Raw genomic sequence first — 15,921 nt, forward strand, 5'->3', positions numbered from 1 at the left:
TCCTCCAGCACACAGGTCGCGTGGCCTGAGTCCTGGTGACTTCAGAGTCAACCTTTTTCTCCCTGTATCCCTTCCTCCCTTTATCGGGTGCCACCTCCTTCCCGTCCGTCCGTAGGTCAGTGAGCACAGACTTCTCAGTAGCTCGCTCTGGTCCCCAAGCGGACAGTTCTTCACTCCTGTGGCTTGGCGTCGGAGACGCTGGCAGTCATGGGCAGGGTTTCCTTCAGCGTTCGGGTCAGCTCGGTGAGGAGAGCCCGCTGCTCTTGCCCTGGGCGATGCTACCTCTCCTGCAGAGTCCCTCCAAACACCGCCCTCCATGCACTGAACGGGCTTGGCTGTGCGGGGCTTCCGGGGGAGACTGCAGGTGGAGCCGTCGGACTCAGCCCCTCGGGGACCCGTGGCTTCCTCTCCGGGTCCAAGTTCCAGGCTCCGGGCAGCTGGAAGGATTGCTTTGGAGCCCCGCCTGCTCCAGACGTAAGCCTGCTTCCCTACTGCGCGCGCCCCTGCTACTTGCGCCGTGCCTAGATCCCATTTGTAGTAGTGCCCCCCTTTGGAGATCAGTCAATGCCCGGGGATGGCCCTATGTATTGTCACCGCACAACTAAGAGCAGGGAACGCCCGGGTCCCCTGCTTGCGAACTTACTCTGGGACGGGTACTGGTCCGTGGGCGCACCAAACAGAGTCCGTAGTTTGCAGCGTAGATTTTGAGCTGCTAGGGTTTGGGAAATTCCCCCCACTCACCCCCCATCCCCGCAGTCCTGGGAAGTGTTAGCCTTGCTGCCAAGATTTGCTGAGAAAAGGAAGAGCACTGTAGAGGGTCTCCCTGACCTGAGCCCCAGGAAACCCAGTCTAGGTTGCAGCCATCCTTGTCTGCTGTGTCCTTAGAGTCTTGGAATATGCTGGTTACCGCCAGGATCCCAGCTGCACAAAGGCAGGACGGGACCAGTCAGTGAGTGCCAGGGAGAGAGGGGTGATTAGGAAGGCATCCTGAGGAGGTGTCCGGTATCCGCCAGGTTCTGCTAGAACTCAGTGAGGGACTTCCACGCCAGAGCTCTAGAGGCAGGAGAACAACAGTGGGCGCACTTTGCACAGCTTTCCATTTTGGGGACCGAGATGGGGACTCAGTTTCCAAATTCCCAGGCAAGAAGTCCCAGCAATCTCCTCCCACGGAAACTTCTCAGAACTTTCCGAGAAGGCTTACAGAACAAGGCTCCAAGGGTCTCTACGTCCATGTCTGTGCTTTGTAGTTATTCCATTTTGAAGATAGGAAGGAATCTACTAATGGACACAAAAGTCCGCAAGAGAACACCACACCAGAGTGCCACCAGAAAGGTGAGCCAAGCTAGGACTCACTGGTGCTTGTTGTTCGAGGGCACATTTTGGCAGAGTTTTGAAGTTAGAGGTGCTGTAAACATTAATTTTGGCAAAGCTCCCAAACAAACCACAAGAACTAGGTTTTGGGGGGTGTGTCAGTCACAACACCACCAACATTCATCGGTCTCCCGATATCCACTAGTCTTGTATGAGATGGCACTCAAAATCAGTTTCTATAACCAGCGTCCTGGGGTTGATGTCTGCATAGGTGCTCAACTGAGCAGTTAGGATCTGCAGACTCCTGCTGACCACAACAAGAGTTTTTATTGTATGAAGTATCTTTAGGGTGAGTGGAACTGGAGTAACCTAGTCCTCAGGAAGCTGTGAAGCTTTTGTAGGGGAGGGGGAGGGGCGTTCCAGAAAGTTCCATGTGGGATGGGGTTACAATACAAATAAAAACCTAAGTTGTCCTTCCAGTGACAGAAGAAGAAAGAAGAAATGCTTTATTAATCTCTCCATGTAGATTTCCAAGAATGGGGATTTTGTTGTTGTTGTTGTTGAAGACACTGAACTGGTTCCTCCGTGAACTTTCCCCTTAATGTTGCAGAAATCTCAGCGATAGCAGAGTGGACAGGAGGCTTCTGTATCTGCCATATTGAAAAGACAAAAGACGGCTGTGGGGGAGGTACTGCTAACTTCGGGATTGAACAGGGAAAGGTCAGGGCAGGCGCAAGAGGTGCACACAAGTGCGCTTAGGCTCAGGGTGGTCTGGGTGATGGTCCTCTCAGTTCAGGATCTAATGTTCCAAGAAGACATCGAGGCCTGGCCTCAGTTTCCATAGAGTGGTGATTGCTCCTGGGCAGGGCATGAGTCTCGCCCTGGGCTGGTCTCCCTGGAAAGCTTGCTATTTCTGGAAGGTTTCAGCATAGCCACAGGAGGTTTTGAGGCACCACTCTGGGGACCATGGAACAGGGAATCATACAAGCATCATGTCTGTAGAGAGCTGGCTAGTGCTTCAGGCTTGAAGGGGAGTAAGAGATACCTATTTATTTAGAGCTGATCACACCCCCATGTGACCATTTTCAGATAGAGATTCTTTAAATAGTTGCATGTTCGTGGGCAGAGTAGATCCAACGTCTAAGGCAAAAAGAGAGAAAGAGAGGCCAAGTGAAGGTAAAGGTAGGCTTTTTTTTTTGTCTCTTAGATATCCTCAGGCATCAATGAGGCCAGGCATCTGAGCCTTTAAAGAAAGCAGCCTCTAAAGCCTGTTTCATGTCTCTTTGTGACAGTGAACCCCCTCCACTGTCAGGGAGAGAGGGAGACAGGAGGGCAGTGCCTCTGGAGAGGGGATAGCATCCCACTCTACTCTCCCGGGCCCTCACTGTGCAACTTCCACACGGAAATGATACTCTGTTACTTCTGTCTCTCTTCTCTTTACCCCAGTGTCCTTCAACACAAAGATCTGTCCTCCCAGTGCCGTCACAGGGGCTCCCCGGGGACCAGGAAGTGCTGTGACACCAACCATTTGCTGAAAACACCCAGGACAGGCAGTGATGACCTGTCTTGACCCTATTTGTGTCATCTACTTTACTCAGACAAATGGGAAGCTATACTGCTTGGCTTAAGGGGAATGAACAAAGTTCTAGGTCCCCACTGAGAGGTCAGGTAAACTCAGACTTCCTTTGCTTGCTCCTCTAAGTCTCTCTTTGTCTCTTTGTCTGTCCCCTTCCCTCCCCTCCCTCCACCTCATCTTCCCCTTTCCCCATCTCCCTTTGGTGCAAATACAGGAACTATTGAATGAAAAAGTATCCAGGGAAGGGAAGCATTGCTTACGATGGAGAGCACGGCTTTGGTGTCAGATCTCCGGCTTTAGTATTTTTTTAAAATCATACCTCTGTTTTTATTTTATTCATCTCTTTTTACTTTATTTTATTCATTGGTTCCAAGTTTTAATAAATATATTGTTATTGTGGATGTGTGCATGGTGGTGTGAGGTACACAGTGGGGGGGGAGGGGAAGGGAGGTCAGAGGTCAGCTCTGTGGAGTTGGTTTTCTTCTTCTGCCTTTATGTGGGTCCCAGGGATTGAACTCAGGTTGTCAGCGCTGCGCAGCAATTGCCCTTCTTGCTGAGCCATCTCGCTGGTCCCTCCTGCTCTAGTTTTTGAAAGCAGCCAGATTGTGGCCACAGCAAGTCATCATGCCGAGTCTGTCTCCTCCATCAGAAAGAGGAGTGGGTATTGTTTCCTCCTTCCAGGATACCATGTGATGAAGGAAATATCTATTATAATTAACTATATGTAATATTTGGTGCATTCTATAAAGCCTGATCAAATATTTTGGAAAACCCTTCATTGGGGTCTTGATGCTCAAAAAATTGTATATATTTAGTATGTACAACTAGACTTTGAAATAAGATTGTGTCCCTGAAGCCATTGCCACAAGTGATTCCAGGAATGTACCTGACAGCTCAAGTCAAGACTGTGGAATTCCTGGCTTAGGAGTAGGCTCTGATTCAAAGGTGGTTAATCACCAAATAGTCCCTTACTTGATGTACCAGAATCAAGGCTCTAGAATATTGAGTTGATGTTTGGCACAAAATCCATTTGAGTGCGTGGTTTGTGTAGGTTGAAAATGGCTACCCCACCTCACTCTGTTGGATCCTTCCAGAACATATCATCACTGGACAAACTGCATTTTGCTTCTTTTTCCTCTTTCCTCTTGTGCTAGCATGTCTGCTGTCAAAGGCAGAGATGTTGTGAATGGCTGGGGTCAATTTGGACCCAGTGAGAAAGGAAAGGTCCAGTATTTCTAAAGGCTGTTTTGATAAAATGGAAACAGCAGAAAAACATGTGCGCACAGTTTTAGGGGTCACACGTTTGAAGTCAAGGTGTCTGTAGGGTCTTGATCCCTTCGAAGTGTTTATGGGAGAATCCTCCCTTAGTCTTCCTAGCTTGTCCTGACTATTCCTGAGCTCCTTGGCTGACAGATGTGTCAGTCTGATCTCTGCCTGGACTGTCACATGCCCTCCTCTACATATCTGTCCTACTGTTTTTGGGACTGGCACATTGGATCGGCAGCTTACCCAGACCCCACATGATTGTATCTTTAACGTGCCTGCATTTCTTACTTCCTAAAAGTTTTATTCTCATTCTGCTAAGGCAAAGATGCTTTAGAGTAAGTAATGCACATCAGGGTTATTAGTCTTGCAGACAAGCGGTTACTGTGCGGTAGGAAAATGATGTTTTTTGCTAACAAGAGCTTTCCACCTGAGTCGAGCTCTGGGCTTTGAGTTGGGGGGGGGGCATTTCACTACCACCCCAAGATTTTCTCTAGCTTTTATGAAAAGAGGACCATGATGCCTCGGGGCACAGGCTACTTCTGTCTGTCTCACCTAGCACTTGCTGAGCTCTGCTGAATGGTGTCTGGTACCTATAAATTTTGTCTTTCTCTCAGCCTGCAGGAAGTTGCCCCATTAGCTCTCCTGTGGGACGTTTCTTTATGTCCAGCCCCTCAGAGCATGTCCAGCTCCTGATTAGGCTGGCCGAGGTATAGAGAGGTCCTGTGGGAGACCCATGTCACTGTTCACCAGAGGCGCCAATGTTGTAGAAAGCTCAATAGGATCCCCAGGGAGAAGGCCTGGTACTGAGCCACCAGGCTGACACAGGGGGTTGGCTGAAAATAAAGGGGTGGACTGTAAAGGCCATATTGGTGGCACCCCTGTGCTTGCCTAGCTCAGGGTCCTTTAGGCCTGAAGAGTTCCAGTAGCTGAGGGGAGTTCTAAGGAAAAGTCCTCTGCCACTTCCACAGCTCTCTGAAGCCACAGAGGTGTCCTTTCACTACAATGCCCCTGAGGCCAGTTAGAGAAGAGAACATCAGGAGGCTTCTGTTTTTGCCTTTGATTTTCCGAAACAGGGCCTCATGTAGCCCAGGCTGGACCCAAACTCTACATGTAGCACTGAGTCTGGTCTTGAATTTATGATCCTTCTGCACTACCTCCCAAGTGCTGGGATTACAGGCATGTACCACTGTGTCCAGTTGGACAATACCAGGCTCTCATGTCTGGGGACTCCATGACCACCTAAAGGGTAAAAGATTGATATTTTAGATAGTTTGGTGTGACTTTCTCCAACTAGGACTACATAGCTGGGGGGGGGGGGTTGCGGGTAGAAGCCAAGTGTGAGATCTTTGAAGGATTCTTGGGCACTGTTTGGCATGGAGAGAAACAGATTCCCCTATCCAGTTGATAAGAGCTTATATACCGGAACTAGACACTTGGGCATCTACTGATGAAGAAAATGAAGTTATGTGCACTCAGGAAACTCAACTTCTAACTAAGCAATCAGTTCTGCAACAGGAATGCAGGGAAGAGAGACTTGGCTGAAGAGCCTATGTCAGCCTGTCTGACCTTTACCCAGTGATCCAAGTGACCCCAGTGACAGAGGTCACTCTGCTCTAGACTGCATGACCTGGGGCCTTTTGTGCACTGGTCTTAGGCCCCGTGTTAAGTATCTGAGGTTTTTCTTTCTCTGAGTTGGAACTGATGAGCTAATCAGGCACTCCACCGAGGGAGGAGTCTGTTCCACCCAGGAGAAGCCGAACATGCAGAATCCAGGGATGGAAATTACACCGCCCTCCTCTGCTGAGGATTTTCATGGCTTATCTCAAAGGTACCCGATTGTCACCTTTGTCCATATCAGAGTCTCATCCTGCAGGCAGGCAGGATGCTTTACCTCTGGGGTGTGTCGTGGGAGCCAACCTGACATGGGTTTACTTAATATTTCTCTTATCTTTAACACAATTTTTGTCCAAGTCAAGTGAGATCAGAAACGGGAGTTCAGCATGAAACAGAGGCTGGACTCAGTTAACCTCTCTGCGCCCTGGCTTTCTCACGTGTGAACTGGGTCCCGTTTTCTGAGCCAGGGAGCTGAATTTTTACTGTGGTGTCTGGGAAATGAGCAGGGCGCATTTGCCATTTACTTTCTTTTCCCACCTTGGCCTGCATGACAGTTGACGAGCAGGCCTTCGATCTCCTCCTGACACCAGATTCGTGGGTCATTTTCATAATGCCGCTTCTCCGATTCCTGACACCAACTCAGTGCCGACGACTCAACTCAATTCTGACAGTTTTTACCTGGAGCTAAAGGGCTTGTCCCTCAAGCTGCCTTCACACGTTGATAGCAGGTCCCCAGCGGCCTGACAGCTGACTGCTGAGCGGTAAGGCAGGGAGACCCCCACTCCCACTCCTCCTCGGGTGCAAGGAGTTGGTAGAATGACTCCCAGAGCTCAGAGAGACATTTTTCTTAAAAGTTACTGACTTATGATGAAGGGTGTGAAGGAACAGCCAGGAGAAGGGATACAGTAGGGCTCGAGTGTACCTGCTATGACATGTAGCTGCGTTAGCTAAAGGACTCTGACACTCTAAATCCCAGCATCCAGGAGCTTTTAAGGGGGCTTAATTCAACAGGCACAATTGATTGTTAATTGAATCACCAGCACCCCCTTTGGGGAAATGGTCTGGAAACAGCCAGCTTCTAATCAAGGTCTGGTCTTTCTGGCAACTGGCCCCATCCTGAAGCTATTTAGGGGCCCATCAGGAATCCAGAATCACCTCATTAGAACAAGGGGTGACCTTATCCCTGCTGTCCCTCAGGAAATTCCAAGGGAGGATTCAGGAACTTAGTGGGAAGGGGTTGTGGAGAGGGCTGCAAGGGGGCTGCCTGGACAAGAGGCCTCCAGGCAGGCAGGCCTGCAGGTTGGTTCCCCCTCAGCGAGTGTTTTCTAGTGTTTATTATCCTGAGCCTCAGCCAGGGACAAAATTGCCTGTTCATCACCCGGGGAAACCCAATCAGAGAAAACTGGGCAGGCCATTTCGATCATCACAGCCCAGGTTTCTCTGAGGGTCCCTGCTTTAGGTACAGGTCAGAACTGAAACGATGCACAGGTATGGGGAGGAAGGGAGAGAGTCTTTCGCCACATGGCCCAGAAACAAGTTGGTACCCTCCTGTGCTTGAGGGTACCCCTGAGGAAGAACTTGGCACTTGTGTCTCCTTATATAGCTATGAATTTAAATTTATGAACGAGGAGAGAACAAACAAACAGATGTCCTCAGATCAGCAAAGGAGCCGAATGATCAGGTCATGAGAGAGAATTCTGAGGTCTCTGAAATTTAGGAAGTCTGGGTAAGAAGAGGGAGCTCAGTTAGCCTGAGCCAGGACATCTACCCTTCTACCCTACCAGGCGGCCCTGGGCGTTTAAGTCTATCTACCTCATGGGCACCTGGCTGGGGTCCCTCTGAAAAGTTCCTTTCCTTGAGAGAGGATACTTCTCCCATAGACGCATGGAGAGGACTTGGGAACTAGGGCTTCTTGAGAGTCACTGAGGAGATGTAACATTTTCCTTGTGGTTATTGTTTCCAGTGGCTACACTTAGCGCCATGTGTCCTAAAATGGTATCTTTCTTGATACAAAATAAGGGTGCTGGAGAATCAGCTGTCCTGGGAAAAGATTAAAGGAAGAAACACTGCCTTTCAGAGTCCAGCCTCTCCCACGAGTAAGACAAAAGCAAAAGCGATTGGAAGTTAGTGTGGGCTCCGTCCAGTAGAGACACAGTAGCCACTGATACTGTCTATTGTTGAGCTTACAACCAAACCCAGTGAACTGAATTTTAGTAGTTATTTTCTTTGGCTTAAAATCCTCCAATATTTCATAGTTTTAACATGTAGTAAATATAATTATTAAATACTTTCCCCTTGTTTTTCTTGTAACAAATCCTTACGCTTCATAATTCTTCCATGTAGTATAAATTCAAAGCAGCAGTATTCCAAGTTCTCAGTGCTCGTGGTTAGCGTGCATCTCATTGCGTAATGCAGAGTTACTCAATGGCTGCTGACACAGACTGAGGGAAAAGGAAGCCTTCTGGTCTGTTTAAGTTGGCAATTATGAGAAGCCAGCCCATCCCGGTTATGTGCATGTGTGGGAGACGTCATTACTTAACTCCTCTGAGAGGAAGGCCTCAGGTCAGTGTGGCCAGACAGTAATACGATTACAGATGTAGGAGGGGGGGATGTGTGGGGTGTGTGCTTTGAAGATGCAAGAGGGGACCACAAACCCCACAAACTGAGACATCCAGGCTGCATTGGCAGCTTGAAGAGACAGGCAGTAGTCTGCCTTCAGTACCTGCCAGGGAAACGGCTCCGAGGGCACCTTGATGTAGTCCAGTGAGACTGATTTCCGGCTTCCTCCAGAAGGAAAGAGGACATTGCTTTGTTTGTTTGTTTGTTTGTTTTTCTGTTTTTTTGGATTTATTTTTTTTTTTCGAGACAGGGTTTCTCTGTATAGCCCTGGCTGTCCTGGAACTCACTCTGTAAACCAGGCTGGCCTCAAACTCAGAAATCCGCCTGCTTCTGCCTCCCAGAGTGCTGGGATAACAGGTGTGCACTGCCGCCGCCGCCACCCCCCGGCTAGGACATTGCTTTAACTCATCAAGCCTGTGGTAACTTGTAAGCACAGGATAGGAAAACAATACGTCACTAATACATTAACGTTAGCATCCTTCTCAGGTCATCTCTGAATGTGTTCCCTGAACTGCTTCATCTCGGCTTCCGTTCAGGTCTCCATGACCTAGATGCCTGTCTGTTCTCCCCGGAGCCCTAGGCTGGAGTCTGCTCTTCCTGTGATTCATTTGCTGCCTTTGATGGCAAAGCTCAGTCTATAGCTTAACAGACTTAAACAGGGAAGAAAGGGTTTTCATAGTAGGATACAGTATATAGCAGAAAAAAAGATGAAATAAGAAGCTATCATCTCTCTTGACGATTGACTTAATTGGGGAGAGAAAGCTAAAAAGTATTTTCTTTAATTGATTGTGTGTATACTGTACGAGTGTGGGGTATGTGTGTGATAATGTATGTACATGTGTAGGTTGAGAAGTGTGTGTGTATGCGTGTGTATGTATGTATATATATGTATGTGTATGTGGGTATGTATGTATATGTGTGTGTATATGTGTGTGATCTGTGTGTATGTGTATATGTGTGTGTAATTATGTGTGTATGTATGTGTATATGTGTGCATATGTATGTATGTGTGTATATGTGTATGTGTATGAGTGTACATATATGTGTATATGTGTATATGTGTATTGTGTGTATGTGTGCATATATGCATGTAAATGTGTATTGTATATATATGTGCATGTGTGTATGAGTGTATATGTATGTATGTGTGTATGTATGTGTATATGTGTGTATGTATGTGTGCATGTGGTGGTGTATGTGTGTTTGCATGTGTGTACATGTATGTGTGTATGTGCCTGTTTGCATGTATATATGTGTGTGTATATGTGTATGTGTTTGATGTATATATGTATGTGATGTGTGTATGTGTGCATGTGCACATGTGTGTATGTTCATGTATGTATGTGTGTGTATGTATGTGTGTGTGTATGTGTGTATGTACTTGCACACATGAGGCAGCCACAAGTCAATTTATGTTGCCTTCCTCAATTGTGCTAACTATGTGTCCTCCTTTGTCCACCCCAGTGCTAGGATCACATTCCATGACCCTGCTTTTACAAGGTCCTGGGAGTCAAACTCAGGTCCTCGTCTTGAGTGGTGGGTATTTTACTGACAATCACTTCCCTAATTCCTAAAATCGTGTTTTTAAGGCTAAAGCCCACAAATTTAAAAAAGTACTGCTATGAGAATTGCTAAGTTTAGAGTGTCAGTCTATGAAGTTACTGATGGTGTCAACATCTGGGGGGCCTTGTCTCCCTGGGACTGTTGGACCCTCTGTCAGTTTCTAGTTCATTGTATTTAGTACATGACTCAAAATCCATCAAGGCCTGCGTGCCGCTGATGAATATGTGACCTTCAGGAGGAGTTTGGGGTGACACTTCTATGTGGCCGGAGACACACATTTGCTGGGAAAGACCCACAATGCCTTTCTGCTGTCAAAATCCTCCCGTCAGCAAGCTCGACTGTCACTGGAGAATTTAGGGGTGCATTGCTGGTCCTGCAGCTTTCTTCCCTTTAGTGTATCCCACTCTCTGAGGTCTAAAGAAGCTGAAGACCTGAGTGCCCCACATTTCAGCTAAAAATACCTCTTTTGTCACAGGCTAGTCGAGCTCTCAGGTTTCCCAGCTGGAGTGACAGGGGGCTACCCCAGCAGAAAGTCTATAAGCAGAAAATACCAAGTTAAAAATAGCACTGGGGAGGCCCGGGCAGAGCTCTCACACCCAGCTGCCCACTCGGGTAGTCAGTGCCAGGGATAGGGTCGGGGACAGAGGGGCTGCCCACAGCCGCAATGGCAGAAGGATGCTCATGTCATTCATTTTCTCTGCCTAGGAGGGAAGGCTCCCTTGGCCTGGCTTCTGTGGTCACATTCTAGTTTTGATGCATATGCTCCTGGTGACTCTTATCCTGTCTTCTGTGTAACACTGAAACTGAGTTTCCCAACCTGTTTGAAATGAATAGAGAGGGACCAGAAACTACCCTAAGTTCCCGGGGAAAAATGGCCTCTTCTAGGGCTGGCAGGGAGAAGGGTTGGAACTCATGCTTAGCATATAGAAGGCCTAATTCAGTCCTACACAGTAAAAACCAAATAAAAAGGAAAAGGAAGACCTCTTCTGGGGAAGTTGCCTCCTCCCAGTTTTATATATATATACATACACACACATACATATATATGGGCTATTTAAAAATATTGCTAATTAATTAAAAATGAAAACAAACATGTATGCTTATGCAGACCGATAGATGGTTTGATTGCTTGTTTTTGAGATACAGGGTCACTAAGCACCTCAGGCTGGCCCCGAACTCCACACCCACTGGCTTCAGACTTCGAAGTGCTGGAATACAAGGGTATGTCCCTCACCTGGCTTATCTCAGTTTTATTTAGAGAGAGAGCTTTCCCTGGAAAGTGTGTTGTTGTCCTTTCACTTACATTCCTAAAACATACAAGCACCTAACATATATCCAAATAGCCCCGCCCCCTTGACACTTATTTGGACTCTTGATATGCTGTTTTGTCCTGTCCTGACCTGGATGGGAATCATCCCTTTGTCCAGCATGCTCCTACAGAATAAACTTCTTGTGTGGTCACCAGTAGCTTTCAGTAGTTATCAGTTGTCTGGTTCTGTCGTGCTTGTATTTGCACAATCCTTACTTTCCTTAATAATGTTCCCAAAGAGCACAAACAGTATTGCCAGCAATTCAGGCGTGCCAAAGCAAAGTGAGCATGTGCTTCGTGTAAGCAGAACAGTCAATGGTGTTTGGTTTGTTGTACTGGCTGGTTTGTGTGTCAACTTGACACAGGCTGGAGTTATCACAGAGAAAGGAGCTTCAGGTGAGGAAATACCTCCATGAGATACAGCTGTGGGGCATTTTCTCAATTAGTGATCAAGGGGGGAGGGCCCCTTGTGGGTGGTGCCATCCCTGGGCTGGTGCTCTTGGGTTCTATAAGGGAGCAAGCTGAGCAAGCCAGGGGAAGCAAGCCAGTAAGGAACATCCCTCCATAGCCTCTACTTCAGCTCCTGCTTCCTGACCTGCTTGAGTTCCAGTCCTGACTTCCTTTGGTGATGAACTGCAATGTGGAAGTGTAAGCTGAATAAACCCTTTTCTTCCCAACTTGCTTCTTGGTCATGATGTTTGTGCAGGGATAGAATCCCTGACTAAGACATTTGTTTGTTTGTTTGTTTTTGCTTTTTTTTTTCAGACAGGGTTTCTCTGTATAGCCCTGTCTGTCCTGGAATTCACACTGTAGACCAGGCTGGCTTCAAACTCAGATTTGATTCTAACTCCTGAGTGGGCTGGAATTAAAGGAGTGTGCCACCACTAACCTGATGTTTTTGGGGTTTTATAAGAAAAGAAAGTCTATGCTGACATTGTTACAAAAAGAATGAGAACAAATCTATCCCAGAAAAACTGATGAATGAGAAAAAAAATTGCTTTTCTTTTTGCTGTCAAATTGTTACTACAAAGTGTTACTACAACAGCCACAGTACATATGCACATTGGCTTAGTCAATGTGCTAGACGCATTAACCCTTTGTCTGTATGGGCTCCTAGGAAGTGGCACTATTAGGAGGTGTGGCCTTGTTGGAGGAGGTGTGGCCTTGTTGGAGGAGGTGTGGCCTTGTTGGAGGAGGTGTGGCCTTGTTGGAGGAGGTGTGGCCTTGTAGGAGGTGTGGCCTTGTTGGAGGAGGTGTGGTCTTGTTTGAGTTGGTGTGCCACTGGGGGTGGGGTAGGGGTGGGGTGGGGGTGGGGCTCAAGACCAGGCTTAGTGGTGCCCTGTTTCTCCTGCTGCCTATGGAGTAAGAAACAGAACTCTCGGCTACCTGTCCAGCACCATGCCTACTTGTGTGCTGCTATGTTTCCCTCCATGACGATAATGGACTAACCTCTGAATAGTAAGCCAACCCAGTTAAATGTTTGCCTTTATACGAGTTGCTACGGTCATGGTGTCCCTTCACAGCAATAGAAACCCTAATTAGGACACATGGATAAGGAAACTGCCTGAGGTGTTAATCTTCTCCCTTTGGAAGGCTGAAGATCGCCTTCTCTGACTCTATCCTGACTCTCAACACAGTGCCTGCAGGGGGAGTCTCTCATCCTGGTCACTATGGAGCAAGGGGCACAGAGAGGCAGGAGGGAAGTAGAAATTTCTTATTTTTACATTTTAATTTTACAAGTTTGTTTACTTAGTTCATGAGTTGTGCCAGCATTGTACAGGCATGCGTGGCTCACAGAAATGCTTTGGGATAGGGAATATGTGAACAAGAATAAAGAAAACACGAATCGGAAGATACAAAGAGCTTGTTGAAACATGACCCGAGGCTGTTGTTTTCCTCTTTGACCCTCTCCTGAGATGCTTGTCCACTCCACTAAGAATTAATGAATGCTGACCACCTGCTCTGGTCCTGGTACCAGTTGCATAAAACACTAGACATTCAACATATACAAACACACACTCCTACTAGCTCAAAGCACTTCAGAAACATGGCTGTAAATTAATTATTTCTATTCCCGTTAGCTTCTGAATGAACTAGAACTCAGACTGTGATTTATTTATTCGGCCTTTGCACATTTACTGGGGAATTAGTTCTAATCTAGTTCTAAAGGTAGACTATCTACTTTCCCAGCTGTGCTCTCCAAATATACTTGCTGTTTGAGTCTTCCCAGGTTATTTCTGCTCCATCAGTCTGTTGGGAGGTACGGGGGTGGGGTAGGGTGGTGTTCACTCATGTGCTCTTTCTTGGTCTAATGTAGATCTGTCATGGCTGTCTTCCCCCTCTTTCCTCCTTCCTTCTTCTCCCCTCTCCTCCTCTCCTGGTCCCTCCCTGTGACTCCAAGCCCAGCCACTGAAACTCAGCCTCCTTCTATTCTCCCCAGTAATTGGCTATAGCCGTTTTTATTTAATCAATTGCTTTAAGTTGGGGAGCAAGATTTATATGGCATCATTTGGTTTATATGAGGATCTGCTCAACCAGATCTTGGGGGCCAGTACTTAGCATTTGAACTCATAGCAGCACCAGACCAAACCCCAACACACGGCAGATGTGGTTCTTGTAGTTCTACTTCTTTTTCATGTATTTTTTTAAAAGAGTAATAAAAAGCTATAACATGGATGGCATTTTAAGGATTTCAATACTTTCACAGTGTTTTCCTATTCCTCACCCATTGCTGAACAGCTTAGTTTGGAGTTGTTTGGTGAACACAGAGAGATGAGATACAAGGTACAAGAGTATATAGGTTGGAGACCATCCCATGGAGCAGGAGTATAGGGGTAGGACAGTAACTCCAAGGATAAGGATTGTGTGCATGGGCAGGTGTTCATTCATCTAAGAGGTGATCCATGTCCAAGTAGGATTAGGGAAACACGTACATGTGTGGACACGCAACAGCATGAGGGGACATGGAGAGGATTGACACGACACCTATCTGGGCATTAGGGAGGAGGAAGACAGAGTAGGTACAGGGTAGATGATTAGTCAAATAAACTGGAGAACAATCCAGATCTCACATTCTTGGAGAAACAGGCTAAAAATATGGAGGTACAAAACTGGGTAGGCCTAGAGCCTGGTGGCACAGGATTAGAAATGGAGATATGAAGGGAATGTGAAGAGGCATACATAACTAGACTCAGATTGTAATTGTATCAGCTGCTCTGTGTAGACACACCTAATGTGCCCAGGAGAGAAAGGAGGAAAGATATATAATCTTCAAAGGCTTGACTCCATCTAGGACCTACCTCCTAAGGTTCCAATCCCTGGTAAAATAGCACCAAGATTTCATATACAAGCCATATATACATATATAATATGTGTGTGTATGAAGCACATGTATAACATAGTATGCATACATTTGTATAGCATGTGTATGTGTGGAGGGCACACACTATATGAAACTTTCAACTCTAATTCTATGTACTGGGAGAAAATGGCAATCAGAACATTCCAAGAGAGAAGGGAATGCCCTGTCAGTTCAATGGGATGTTTCTAAAACATGAATTTGTTCAAGTTCCATGGAGAAAGGATAGATTGAGGCAAATACAAGATTCCAAAACCTTTGCTTGAAGAACACAGGGTTCTTCCAGAATGGAGTGGGACATGTCTGGGGAACATGGAAGTAAGCTTGAATGGGTTCCCAATGGCCAAACAGATGACAGGCTGAACATGGAAAGGAGTAATGATATTAACATATCACAAGCCATTGGATAATAAGATGGATTTCCTGAATGTGTGTGTGTGTGTGTGTGTGTGTGTGTGTGTGTGTGTGTGTGTTGGGGGGGGTTGCTTGTTTTGAGACAGTGTCTCATATGTCCCATAAGCTACTGTGTAACCATGGGTGATCTTGAACTTTAATCCTCTTACCTCCATCTATCAGATTCTGGGATCCCATGTGCACATCATCATACTGGGCTTTTTCAGTGCTGGGTATTAGATTTGAGCTCTGTGCATGCTAGGCAAGCTCTTTTTCCATTAAGTAACATTTGTAGCCCCATGTTGAATGAAACAGGAAACAATGAGTCTGCCTTTATTTAAAATAATAATAACAGAAAATTTGAAGAGAAGGGATATTAGCAAAGGCCATAGCACCTTGCTGTGAATGTCTTTTAATGATCCCAGAAGTGATAATAATGTTAAAATTGGGAGACTTGCATCACACACTCTTATCATGTAATTGCTATGATGATTATCATCAATAAAAAGTGGGCAGACTGATAAAAAGCAATGGGAATATAATATCACTTTAATGATATTTCTTCTAAAGATGTCAAAGTTTAACATTAAACTATAATGGGAATATTCTAGAGTATTACTGATTAGTAATTTATAAAGTGTTAAACTCATGGAAATGAGAGTGAAGGATGAATAATACAAAACTCCACAAAAACTAAGTATTGTCATAATTATAAAGTTGGCCTTCTTTGTCTGTGATGTACCTACCATTGGAGCTACCAGAGAATCCTGAATCGGGCCTGAAGATTAGATGGTAGACATGCATGGGTTTAATTACTTGGCTTTGATGGTCATATTTTGGTCATTTGGGAGGTGATTTTGTGGCTGTAGGTACTATCCATTAGTAAATTACAGAAAAATGAGACATCTAGGA

General features: G+C 46.2%; 1 protein-coding gene across 1 annotated transcript in view; it reads left to right on the forward strand.

Moving 5' to 3' along the window:
* The first annotated feature begins 207 nt into the window (after positions 1-207).
* The window catches only part of Corin (corin, serine peptidase), a 200,033-nt gene continuing 184,319 nt past the window's right edge, over positions 208-15,921 (forward strand). The window contains exon 1 of the mRNA XM_052199307.1: positions 208-474. Within this exon, the coding sequence (XP_052055267.1) occupies positions 208-474 (267 nt within the window). The remainder of the gene's footprint in view (positions 475-15,921) is intronic.

The sequence above is a fragment of the Apodemus sylvaticus genome, chromosome 11, assembly GCF_947179515.1.
Source record: "Apodemus sylvaticus chromosome 11, mApoSyl1.1, whole genome shotgun sequence".
NCBI lineage: Eukaryota > Metazoa > Chordata > Mammalia > Rodentia > Muridae > Apodemus > Apodemus sylvaticus.